Consider the following 12,229-nt stretch of genomic DNA (forward strand, 5'->3'; position numbering starts at 1 on the left):
GAGTAGTTACAGTGATTTATGCTTGATTTCTAAATGCAACATATGTGTTTATACATAATTTAAAACCCAAAGAAAGCATGCTTATACAATCGTGTGCAACTTTAAAATTTAATAACTCTGGATGAATACATGATGGAAATGGTCCATGGCACCTGAAAATATCATTTGTGGGACAGCATGCAGCCAGCGCTGAGTTTGGATATTACAACCGTATTTCATAGGGCCTCACGTGTTTGATTTCCTCCATGTGGACAATAATGGTCCTCAGTTGCTAGTAAGCGATTTTGCAAATTTCGTTTCCCATCCTGGCCCGACAATTACCTAAGTATGTTTCTGGCAACTTAACTTATGTATCATGCTCCATCGCGTACCTTCAGAGTTACTAATGTAACTAACTGCCAGAGGGGACGGTGTCAGTATCATTTGTCTCCACTAGAACGATGGCCGCCCCCACACTGGGGAGAACGCTGCTATTTCTAACGGTACAAGTTTAGTCTTACAGGGATGAGTGAACTAGTTTGACCATAATTCCAGATGTGCCTCAAAAAAAGAAAAATCTCATCCTTCCTCCTTTTAGGGGGTACTTTTGGTGGCACTGAGGCTGGTGGGGAGCCCTGGGCTTGGCGTCACACCTGGGTGAAATCCTGCTCTGGTCTTTACTAGCTGTGTGACTTGGGCAAGCAACTTGACGTCTCTGAGCCTCCGAGATCCGGACGGGCGGGGAACAATGTGCCCTTCGCGGCTGTGGTGAGGGCATCACCCAATCACAGATATAAAGCCGCTGCCCCGGCGCAGAGGTAGGAGCGGAGTAAAACTGCTGGAAGGATGCATGCAGGGAACACGCAGCGAGCACAACGTGTCAGCCGCAGCAGCAGAAGGCACAGCTTGCCCAGGCAGCGGGCAGGACTGCATGAAAAATTCATCTGTCGCATTTTCGCCAGGTTTCTGTGAGCAAAGCAGGGCACTCTTCTCCACAAGTATAAGAGTCAACATTTCCCCAAAACCCACCACGGGGAAATTCCGTATCCTTTTCCATCCCCTCCCCTCCAACAGTTCTTGAGGCGATATAGAACAAAATGCAACGTGCCATCCGCCAGCCAGCAGAGGCAGAGTGGCCGATGATTCGGACCAGTTTAGCAGTTCTGTTCCGCCGTCAGCCTCCCGCCCCCACCCCTTCCCAGGCCCCAGAAGTGGGATGCGTGCTGTAGAGTCTCGGGGAGCTGGACAGGGGTGCAGGATCTCGTTGTGTTTCAAGCCAGAGGGCGAGGCACTGGGAAGAGGCCATGGAAAAGCCCACACCTAGAGGACACAGCTGGGGAAATAAATTAGCTACTTCTATTGCACGTCTACCCACTGCACAGGCAGGGGCTAAATCTCTTCTCCCTCCAGCAGCTCAGAGGCGGCCCCGGGCTCCCCGAGAGCCATCTCCACCGACAGGCTCCTCTCCAGGTTCTCCAGCTCCCGGCGCACCTCCTCCATGAGGCCACCGGCCTCGGACTCGCCGGGGGCCTCTCTGGCCAGCAGGTTCTCTGCATCCCCGTCGCGGCTCCCGATGAAGGCCGGCTTGCACACGTACACCAGGCTGTGGCTGGGGAGAGATGGGGCTGTGGCTCAGCCGAAGGCCATGTCTCCACTCGGGGCACATGTCTCCCCTGGGGGCACAGCCAGGATCTCAAGGTGGGGGAGCCTGGGCATGAGGCCAGGCCTGGAACAGAGGCAGCGCCCTTTGTCTGTGGGTCTGTGGGTCTCACCTTCACAAACCTCCCCTAACACCTCTTCAAAGGAGTCTTCACCTTGTGTCAACATCTTACCTTGAAGACTGCTGCGGGAGGGTCACCTTTGGAGAAGGGGCTCGAGGGGCGGCTCCCCCACCACGAGCTGCAGGTCTGTCTCCCTGCCGCTGACTCTCCGGGGCTCCGCATCCCAGGGGCAGGCCCTGAGGATGGGGCTCTGAGAGCTCACAGCCCCGGGTGCCCCTCTCCAAGCCTCTGCCCACCCAGGGCCTCGGGGCAGGAGCAGCTGTGGACGGTGGGGGGCCTCCCGGCCTGACTGCTGCGCCCGTGGGAGCCGTGGGCCCGTGGGGCAGGGAGGGGAGTTCTGTCTGCCCTGCCACTCTGGATTCTGCTGGGTGAAAAGATGGCTAGCGGCTGCCGAGAGATCCAGCGAGATGTGCACTGGGAAAGGCCAGGCGCAGCCCTGACGCCTCACGCTCCCTTGGCAGCCCCTGCACCGTGGGTGGTGCCCCCACCTCGGTGGCCGGCTCTCCGGGTCTGATGGCGCGGCTCCTTCTCAGCTTGCCCTTCACTGCGAGGGGCTGGCCTTGCTCCTCGGAGCTCCTCGCCTCTCCCTGCACACCCTGTCCCCTGGTCATCCACTCCGGGGCTCCAACCGCCCTCTAGATGAGCCCCGACTCTGCACCCTCTGGCCACACCTTCTCCTGAGCCCTGATCCTGCAGAGCTGACTGCCCTTGGACCCCTCCCTCCATCTGGAAGACCCGAGGACACCTCAAACTAAACCTACCCTACACTGAGTCCACATCCCCTGCTCCTGCCTCCCCACAGAGGGGCATCTCATCCGCTCTCACCTTGACAGGGAGGGCAGCTGGGGCCTCACCTGTGGGGCTGGCAGAGGAGGCCACTGGCACATGGGCATCGGTCCAAAGCGCCCTCTGGCTCCAACTCCCAGGTGATGAGGTCCAGAAGCCGGCTGGCGGGGTCGTGGCAGAGCTCACCCCCCACGGGCAGGGGTGTGCACACAGGGAACAACAGGCCTGGAACCAGCAGAAAGTCACCTCTGTGCACCCAGCACCAGACAGGCAGGCACCAGGGGAGGGAGCAAGAGATGGGGCACAACCTCCCACCTCCCAAAGTGGAGGTTAGGATTGAAGAGGTGGAATGAGAGGAAACCAGAAGGGCAGCGTGGGCTCAGGAGGCAAGGAGTGGGGAGGGCTGGAGCAGTTAGGGAGTACTGCCTGGAAGAGGCGGGCTTGTGCTGGGTTTTAAGGCCCAAGGTCTAGAGAAATGAAGAGTGGAAGAAAGGCGTTTGAGGCTGAGGCACAGAACCAACCAAGGCTGGGGGTTGGGCTGGGTGGAAAAAGCTGGGGCAGTGAGAGTCCCAAAGGGGTGGAAGAGTGATGGAGAGTAAAGGAGGACAGGTGAGCCGAGGGCTTGGAGGGCCAGAGGAGTCCAGCTGAGGTGACAGAGCAGGAGTGGGTGCAGAGGCATCCAGAGGAGAGGTGCCCAGAAGCCATCCTTGAGGACAGGAGCTGGGGCAGCAGGTGCAGGTAGGCTAGGGGCTGGGAGGTGGAGCGGGGCGGGGGGGGGGGGCAGTGAGAATGGCAGAGGGGAGAAGGGGGCCATTCCCAGGGGCAGGATGGGGGGTCAGGGTACCTTCAGGCCTGGGGAGTGGGCGGGGGGTGGGCTGGGGAGGGGCTGCTCAAATCCCACCCGTCTGGGTGTGTTCCCCCTGCCCTGGCTCATACATCCAGAAGGAATTTAACTTTTCTAGGCATCAACAGGGAAAAGAAAAGAGATGGTCTTCCAGCCCCTGTGGGGCCAGCTCTCAGGCGGGGTCGTGGGGCTGGGACACACGGAGTGAGCATGTGGGAGCTGGCGGGAGGCGGGGCCCTAGAAAGGTGTGGTTGGCATGGACGGGGCCCCAGGAGGCCCAGGCTGGTGGAGCCTGGGACAGGGCTTGCCCTGCTCCCCGAGGGGAGCCACCCACCTCTCTGGAAGGCACAGCATAGCCCAGGCTGGCAGTCCCTCTGGTTGTCACAGATGGTCCCATTGTCGCCTTTGGTGGTCGATTTGCTGCAGTGCCCCCAGACACACAGCTGGTCTCCACAGCACTCGCTGTCCCGGGTGCAGAGCTGCAGAGAGGTGGGCCACACAAGAGCCCCCCAGCTCACCACCAACCCCCCCAGGAAAGCCTGGAGACCACAGGTGGGCTAACCCACATCCTCCCACTGTACAGAGGAGGGAACTGAGGTCCTAGGTCCGTGGGGCTTTTAGAGGAAGTCAAGGGACAGAGGTGGGAGCTGGGCTGGTGAGACATGAGGGGTCAGAGCACTGGAAAGATGGCCCCGGGGGGAGTCATGTGTCTGAGTCTTCCTACGCAGCCTGAGATTTGCAAAGGATGGTACCATGTCCTTGCAGTCCCCCCACAGACTTGTGCCTTGCGTCCTTTTTTTTAGGTCAGGAAGGGCGGGAAGGAAGGTGGCTTAGGGCCCACAGATGCAGGCAGCAGCGTGACTCTGATAAGTCGATTAAATTAAGGCCCAAGCCCTGGAAGGCCATGTGGTGGGGCGGGCACGTGGGCACTGCGGGCCTGGAGTCACACACAGGGATTGGCGACTGGACAGCAAATGGGTTCCCATGGCCGTGCTCAGCGATGGTGCCGAGTGGGGCCCACCAGGAGCGGGAACTGTGGCTGCCTAACCAGGACGGGGCCGGGCGGGGTAGTAAGAACCCTCCACTGGTTAGCATGTGGAAGCCCAAACTTATTGTCATGCTGTGTTATTGTCTTAATAATGAAAAAAGACAAGAACAGTCTGTGAGCCCATATGGCTTCATCCAAAACATCTGTTGGGTGGAGGGAGAGGCTCCGCTCCCCTGGCTTCGTGCCTCTCCGTGGAATCTCCATCCGGGAAGCGCTCCGGCTTCTTCTGAACCTCCCTCTCTGACTGGGCAGACTGGGAGAAAGATCTGGGCTGCAGGCTGGGGGGAGTCACTGGCTGTGTCGCCTGGGAAGGGTCCTCCCCAAGGAAGGGAGGGAGGGAAGGGACAGGTGTGCAGCCTCCTCTGCCCTTCCTCCAGCTCGGTCATCCATGAGGTAGGCAATGGAGCCAGAGGTCACGGGGCAGGGCGGGGGTGGGAGGGGTGGTGGCAGCAGGTCTGCAGATGGCTTCCTGGGATGACTTCCTGGTCACTCCTGGACTCAGCCCCATTGAGCATCACAGAGGGGCTCTTCCAAGCATGGACGTGATGGGGCCCCATAGGAGGCTTCTGGGAAGCCCAGTCGAGAACCACAGGGCTGCTGTCCTTCTCCCCAGGGCCCCTTTTCTGGTCCCCATGGCCCTGATGCTGCAGCCCCAGAGGCCCCTGGGCACACTCACCGTTTGCTGGTCGCGGCACGGCTGGCAGGTGTACTCGAAGCTGGAAAACTGGCAGTACCTGCTGGGCCCGCAGTCCTCGTCAATGATGCACTCCTGGGGAGGAGGGGAGAGGGCAGCTGCGTCGGTGAAAGGCAGCACAACAAGCCCGCAGTGCCCTGGAGGGGCAAAGCCCCATTTTAGTGCCCCCCAACTCCCGGTCTTGATTCACAGGCTCCGGGGTCACAGGAACTGTCTCTAGACTCCTGACTCCGAGCCCCGCCCAGCTCACGCTGTGCAGCATCCACTCCCCACACAGCACACCTGGGCTTCTGCCCTCCAGGATGCCACACCCAGTTCACACACTCGCTGTCCGTGTGCAGCCCTCCCCCTCACACACCCAGGGCGGGTGCACAGAGCCTCAGGGCCATTTTTCAGCGCAGAGCAGATGGATGTCATCAAAGGAGCTAATGAGTTCCAGGCCCCGGGCAGCTGCACAGGAGGCTAGGGTCCAGGCCCGCGGCCTTGCCGACCGGACTGAAGGAGAAGGGCTGCAGGGGCCGTGCAGCTGGCTGCCGCAGGGAGCCCTCCGCAGGGTCGCGGGCTGGGGTCCGGGGCTGTCAGGCATGGCAGCTGCCAGCATCCAAATGGGAGGAAGCCATGGCTGGCATTCGGCCCTCCAGCCTGGGTGCCTTCTCATGGCTGCCAGCGCTGCTCGGCGGAGAAATGGGGGAGAGAGGGAGGCCACGAGAGAGGCCACTATGGCCCTGCCCCGGTCACTGTTCACTGCAGGAGCAGGGCTGCATCAGGCTCGGGCCCGGGAACCGACAGCAGCGGAGGGAAAGAAGGGCGGGAGAAGTGGGAGGCCGTGACAGGAACCCCCACCGAGGACCCCGTCCTGGTGCCAGCATCCCTTGGGTGGGCTTGACTCCCCAGTCTACCTCGAGCCTCCTCCCAGCAGGCGATGGCAGGGATTACTTTCCCCATGCCGCTGATGGGGAAATGGAGGCTCAGAGGAGGCACGAGCCGCCCAGATGGCACAGCTAGTTCAGGGTCGGGGGATGCTGACCACCACCAGCCCTAGGATGAAGGGGCTCAGGGCTCCAGACACAGCCCTCAGAGACGTGCAGATGAGAAAGTCTCTCCTGAGGCAGGTATTCTGGGGCCTCTGCACACCTTCCAGAAGGTTCTAGGGGGAGAGGGGGACCTGCCTCCTCCTCTGACCAGGCCATGCTCCATCCTGAAAGTGGTGTGAAGCTGGACTGGAAAGGCCTGGATGGGCAGGCCCTGGGCTGAGTGGCCGGGGCTGGCCCCAACTCCTGCTCTGTGAACTGAAGCAGCAGTGCTAACAGGTGTGGACAGGGAGACTGCCACCAAGCCTTCCAGGGACCCTGGGGGCCAGAGCATGTGTGCAGGCCTGGGGCTCAGCAGGGAGGCCCTGGCCGGGTGACCTAGGGAAAGGAGCTCTGTCGCTGGGAAGTGCTGTGTCCCTGGTCCAGGGCTGGCTGTCCCCTGGCCAATGCTGCAGGCCCGGGAGGATGGGCATTTGCTCAGGGGGCTGCAGGCTCAGCCTCTGCACAGCACCGTCGCAACCGCAGACAGGCATGGACCCCAGCCCGGCACAGCTCAGAGCGTGGGTCCTGCTCTGCTCACCAGGCCAGACTCAGCCGGCCAGGAAGACCATCAGTCCCACTGGACACCATCTTCCCACAGCCCCCTCTGAAGGATGACGGGCAAGAGGCCACCTCGGAGATGCTGGTTCCAGTCAGCCCCATGAGCCACGCCCTGTGCTCACCATGGGCTCCAGCAGAGACCAGGGCTGACACCCAGAATAACTGGAAAGCAATTGAAATCTTTACTGTAACTTCTTTAAAAATGTCAAAGGAGAGCACATTGCCTGACACCCTGCAAAATGACCTAAAATCACTCTTTCTGTCTCCCCCGAGTCCCACTCAGCTCGGCCCCGCAGCCCCTCCCGTGCTGCCCGCCGCTTTGATCACCACGGCCAAGTGGGGCAGCTCGGCCAGTGGGGCGTCCCTCACAGAAGGAGGGGTCAGTGCTCGTCCTGCTCCCATCCCAGCAACCCTTAAACGTCAGCGATTTCACGGGTGAGAAAACAGGCTCAGGGGGGCGCAGGCCCTGCCCAAGATAAGGGCTGAGCGGGGTCCAGGCGCTCAGAGCCCGGACGGCCTGAGAGTCCACGGGGCTGCAGGTCACCCACACGATGCCCCGTCTTGGCCGCCACGCCCTCGAAGACACACTCAGCTCAGCCACTCAGCCGGAAGGAAGCGTTCTAACCTTTCTTCCAAAGCAGAAGAGCAAGAGAACGGGATGGGAGGGGAGGCCCAGAGGCAGCGAGTGGCTTCTCTGAGGCACTGGATGCAGACGTGAACGTGAGGAGGTCCTGGCCCTCGAGAACCCATAATTCCATCGAAAACAACCAAAAAATGCACCCGATAGAAAAGGAGACCAAGGACACGAACAGACAGCTTACAATAACAGAAATCGTTTTGCCTCTTTACACAGAAAAAGATGTTCGACCTTGGTGACAATGAAGAGAATGCCACTTAAAGGAGCAAGGTATTGTGTTTTCACTTAAAATGGAAACAATTCAAAAGGCTGGTAACCTCCATGGTAGGCAGAGCCCTGGCCCCCCAAATGTCCACATCCTATTCCGTGGAGCCTGTGGATGTGTCACGTGACATGGCAAGGGGGCATTAAGGCCACAGGTGGCATCAAGGTTGCTAGTCAGCTGACCTGAGGATAGGAGAGAATTCTGGATTGTCCAGTGTGCCCAGTGTAATTGTAAGGGGCTTTGAAAATGGAAAAGGAGGCAGAAGAAGGGGCAGTGTCAGAGTGATGCCCTGTGAGACAGACTCCGCCGGTCATCCAGGCCTCACTGGCTTTGAAGATGGAAGGGGCCACAAGCCAAGGAAAGACCCTCCCCTGGGGCCCCCAGGAGGAGCGCGGCCCTGCCCACACTTCCTTCTCAGCCCAGGGAGACCGGCGTCTGGTCTCGGACTTCTGACTGCCAGAACTGTAAGATACTAAATTTGGGTTGTCTTAAAACCACTCAATTTAGGGGAAGTTGCTACCGCAGCAACAGAAAACTAATATAATATCCAGTGTTGATAAGGATTTGAGGAAACGGGCATTGCCAGACACATTGGGGGTAAAGCTGAAGGAGATGCTTTTTGTGGACAATTCATCAGCATCTTTCAAAAGTTTAAGTGCATTTATCCTTTGACCCATTCATTTCCCTTCCAGGTGACTATCCTCAGAAACCCTTGTCCGTATGGGTAAATATCTGTGTACACGGATGTTTAAGGCTACGTGTTATATTATTTGTAATCCAGAAATAATGGAAATACCCAAGAAGAGGAAACTGATTAAACTATGGTATAGTCATTTCACGGGGACATGCCACCAGGCAGACACTGAAAAGAATGAGCTAGTCCTTTGTGTTGTAATGTTTACAATACATCAGAAGGTAAAACAAGCAAGTAGAGGACCCACAGACTCCCACTGCTGTAAAGCAGAAGAACAATAAGTACAGTATGTGCCTGTGCCCAGCACAGCGCCCACGGCGGGCACACGATAGACAAGCGCTGAATGGATGAGACCACTTGTCTGTCACTGTGGCAAACAGGCTAACAAAATGCTGATCATTGGCCGTGACTTGGGAACCAAAGCAGAAACACACATTCCACTAATTTGGTTTTTCATTTCCCAAGCATCTTGTAGACTTGGAATTTTCACTATCTGCTTCCACTTCCAGATCCTTAATTAAAAAAACATGAGCTAAGACCCTTCCAGCACCAATCCCTGTGAGGCCCTGCTGTTTACAATCCTCCATCAAGAAAAATACATGTTCATCTTTAAGGATATCCTCCTTGCCCTAAACTGGCTCCTAGACGTGTGACAAAGCCCGCCTTGCAAAGCCACGGTGAAGCAATTAATTTTTTTCTAGGTATGGAAAAAATTTTTGGCATGGAACCTTGCCAAAGACTTGACAAATCTAAATGCCCTAAAGCTCCTGGCATCCTTTGCCGCCATGTTTTCACTGCCCGCAAGAGCCCTGACGGGTGAGTTCAGCGTGACCTGCCCTTGAGAAAGCTCGGAGCTTTTGTTCTGATCGTCTGCCAGCTTGTTTGTTGTGGATGGACATTCCCAGCAGCCCCTAGAAGCGCTCTTGAAGCATTGTGACCATTTTGGAAACCTTTAAACTTCAAAGTGTGATGAGACACTTGAGGCCAAAAGAGCACAAACTTGGAATCCTGGTTTTGTCACTTAAAGCCGTGTGACCTATTTCACAGGGCCGTGGTGCTGAGCTAGTGCTCCCTGCACGGTGGCCATGGCAACGGGAGCTGTGCATCTGCTCCTACGCCCATCCGAGGCCTGATCCCCGCGGGGCGCCCCTGCCAGGGGACCAGCTTGAACGCAGAAGGGCAGGTCCAGATCACGGGAGATGCTGTCTCCACCAACGGCTCTCCGTCTCCATCTCTGCCAACAGTGGGGATTTCACACCTTGTCCTGACTTCCCTCTATGCAGAGAGCGTCACATGGGTGGGCAGCGGCCTATAGGCCATAGGAGGAAAGCCCTGGGGCAGAGTGGCCTCCAGTTCTATGTAGACCAGGCTCTCCATAGGGTAAGGCTGTTAGTTTGGGGTCTCTCCTGAGGACCTTTTAGTAGTAGGGGGCAGGGTCCCACCTTGCCCGGCATTAGAGACCCTCCCACTTAGAACGGAGTGAGTGGGAAGGGAGGACATGGTTGGTGACCCCCACGCAGAGCCAGGCCTGGAGGTGGGAAATCCAGGATTTTATCCTCTTCAGGAATTCCAGCTTCTCTTACCGGTGCTCAAGGGTTATGCTCCTATTTGGGCTGATGTTTTAAAGGGGCCTCAGCACCCAGCTGGGCGCAGGATGTCTGAGGAGGGCAGCGCTGAAGTAGGAGCCCGGTGAGGGGAGGGAGAGACTGGGCTGCTTCCTGTCTAAGGGGCCGTGGGGGTTCCAGGTCTGGGGCACCTCTTAGAGGTTAGGACTGGGAGAGGGACTCCGTGCTACACGGAGGCGAAATGAAGGCCACGCACACACACCAGTGCAGAATGCAGGGGTCCCCCGAGCGCCACCGAGCAGGCAGGATGAGGTGCACAGATCCCCTCCACCTGGGCCTTGTTATCGCCCACTTCACAGGTGTGGACACTGAGGTTTAAGGCGAAGGGTCTGCCCAGGGTCACCCAGCTTAGAGGTGGAGACGGGAGTCCAGACAGTCAGTCTGACCCTAAAGACAGGCTCTCTCCATCTCCTCCCAGAAAAATCATCACTTTCCTCTCCCTTCATTGTTAACCAGTCTCCTGTCCCTCGGTCACAGCTCAGCAGAGCCTGCCTGGGACAGGGCCCCTGGCACCACCCGGACCGGAGACAGAGGGAGGAACTCAGGGCCAATGCCATGGCCCCTGGGCATTTGGGCCTCAATGTCTCCTATGACCGGGCCTCATAAAGGCCTCGTAAGTGACAGCTCCTCTCCCGTCCCAGCCGCTCCCTGTGTGTCCCCACTCCTCCCTGCCATCCTGTAGGGAAGTCAGACAAGCAGCCTAGAGCCGGCTGTCAGGACGGCAGCCGCCAGAGGATCTGGTCTTTGTGGTGCCGAGGACGGAGCTATATTTAGCAGCTCTGGCCCGAGGCCCCACAGCACTGTGTTCAGATGCCGGCGGCCGGGAGCAGGGCTGGCGCGGAACTCGCCGTGGATTTGGCAGGATGCTGGGCCTGGAAACGGCCCTGGTGCTTCGATGCTCTCATGAAATAGTGGAAAACGGCAAAGGAGCCGTTCTGTGTCTTTGATTCTCCAGCTCAGAGTTGATCAGAGGAGAGCAGCCCCAAGGAGGCAGAAGCCCAGAGGAGGGCAGATGGCAGCACATGACACTGCGAGGCTTTCCTCAGGGTCTGTGGGGGGCGCGGGGGCACTGGCTTCTCTGTGGCCCCTCTGCTGCCACACTTCGCTTCTCACACTGGCCAGGGGCACTTTGCCCACACTCCTTGGCCATCCAGACGTTCTCATATCGTGAGGCCCACAGGAGGAGGCCACCCAGGTGGACATCCAGGGCCAGGGCATCTGCAGTCTCAAGCCCAAGGGTCTGGAAAGAACATCTTCAGGGGAAGAAGCGAGGGCACATGGAATGGAGGCCCGGGGGACCTCCACCAACTGAAACTCGCTCACCCCCAGAGCTTTGCATGCTCCAGCAGATAGGGGTGCTGTCTGCACCTGCTCGGTGCCACCCTGTGAGGTCAGCTGCTGACTATGCATCACCCAGCGCATGCTTGGTGCATAGTTGCAAGTCGCTACAAGAATAAAGAACGAATGAAGAGACGAACAGATGAACTGTTGATCAATCTCCATTTTGCAGATAAAGAAACAGGCTCAGGGCCCAAGGTCACTGATGGAGTTTGAAAAGCTAGGATGTAACTCAAGTCCATTAAGACCCCCAAGACGAGCTCGCTCTTTCCACTGCACCCTGTTGCCTCCCAATGCCCAGTTATGGGTTGAATTGTGACCTTATTTGTAAATAAATAGGGTCATCACAGATGTAATTTCTTAAGATGAGGTCATCAGGCTCTAATCCAGTACACCTAGTGTCCTTATAAAAAAGGGAAATTTGGACGCAGAGACAGACACACGTGGAGGGAAGATACAGAGGGAAGACAGCTGTCTACAAGCCAAGGAGGGAGGGCTGGCACAGACCCTTCCCTCGCAGCCTTCAGAAGGAACCGACCCTGCCAACACCTGGACTCCAGACTTCTGGCCTCCAGAACTGTGGGACGGTGCATTGCTCACTGTTGAGTCACACAGTGTGTGGGACTCCGTTCCGGCAGCACTAGGAGTCTAATGCCCGCCCCACCCCAGGAGCCTGCAGCCCGGATCCCCTCTGTTCTGGAACTTCCACACACCTTCAGCCTCAGTTCCTGAGCTCCAGCTTCTCCCTGGAGGGAGGCAATGGAGCAGAGGCCAAGGGAGGACATGGGCGCATTGTGAGGGGTGCTGAACCCGGGGGTCAGAACAGGGTTTCCTGGTTGAGCCCCCCATCAGCCAGAAAGTTCTAGGCTCTGGCTCCCCAGGTCCACACTCTGGTTACTCAAGGTGT

At 58.0% G+C, this 12,229-nt stretch overlaps 1 protein-coding gene across 4 annotated transcripts in view; it reads right to left on the minus strand.

Moving 5' to 3' along the window:
* DKK3 (dickkopf WNT signaling pathway inhibitor 3) overlaps nt 1-12,229 on the minus strand; it is a 40,939-nt gene continuing 28,710 nt past the window's right edge. For all 4 annotated transcript variants that reach the window (XM_070274777.1, XM_023646049.2, XM_070274778.1 and 1 more), the window contains exons 5-8: nt 5,115-5,207; nt 3,725-3,869; nt 2,615-2,771; nt 1-1,588 (exon numbers count right to left, since the gene is read on the minus strand). In XM_070274777.1, the coding sequence (XP_070130878.1) occupies nt 1,369-1,588; nt 2,615-2,771; nt 3,725-3,869; nt 5,115-5,207 (615 nt within the window). In that variant the 3' untranslated portion in view covers nt 1-1,368. The remainder of the gene's footprint in view (nt 1,589-2,614; nt 2,772-3,724; nt 3,870-5,114; nt 5,208-12,229) is intronic.

Source organism: Equus caballus, chromosome 7 (assembly GCF_041296265.1).
Source record: "Equus caballus isolate H_3958 breed thoroughbred chromosome 7, TB-T2T, whole genome shotgun sequence".
Taxonomy (NCBI): Eukaryota; Metazoa; Chordata; class Mammalia; order Perissodactyla; family Equidae; genus Equus; species Equus caballus.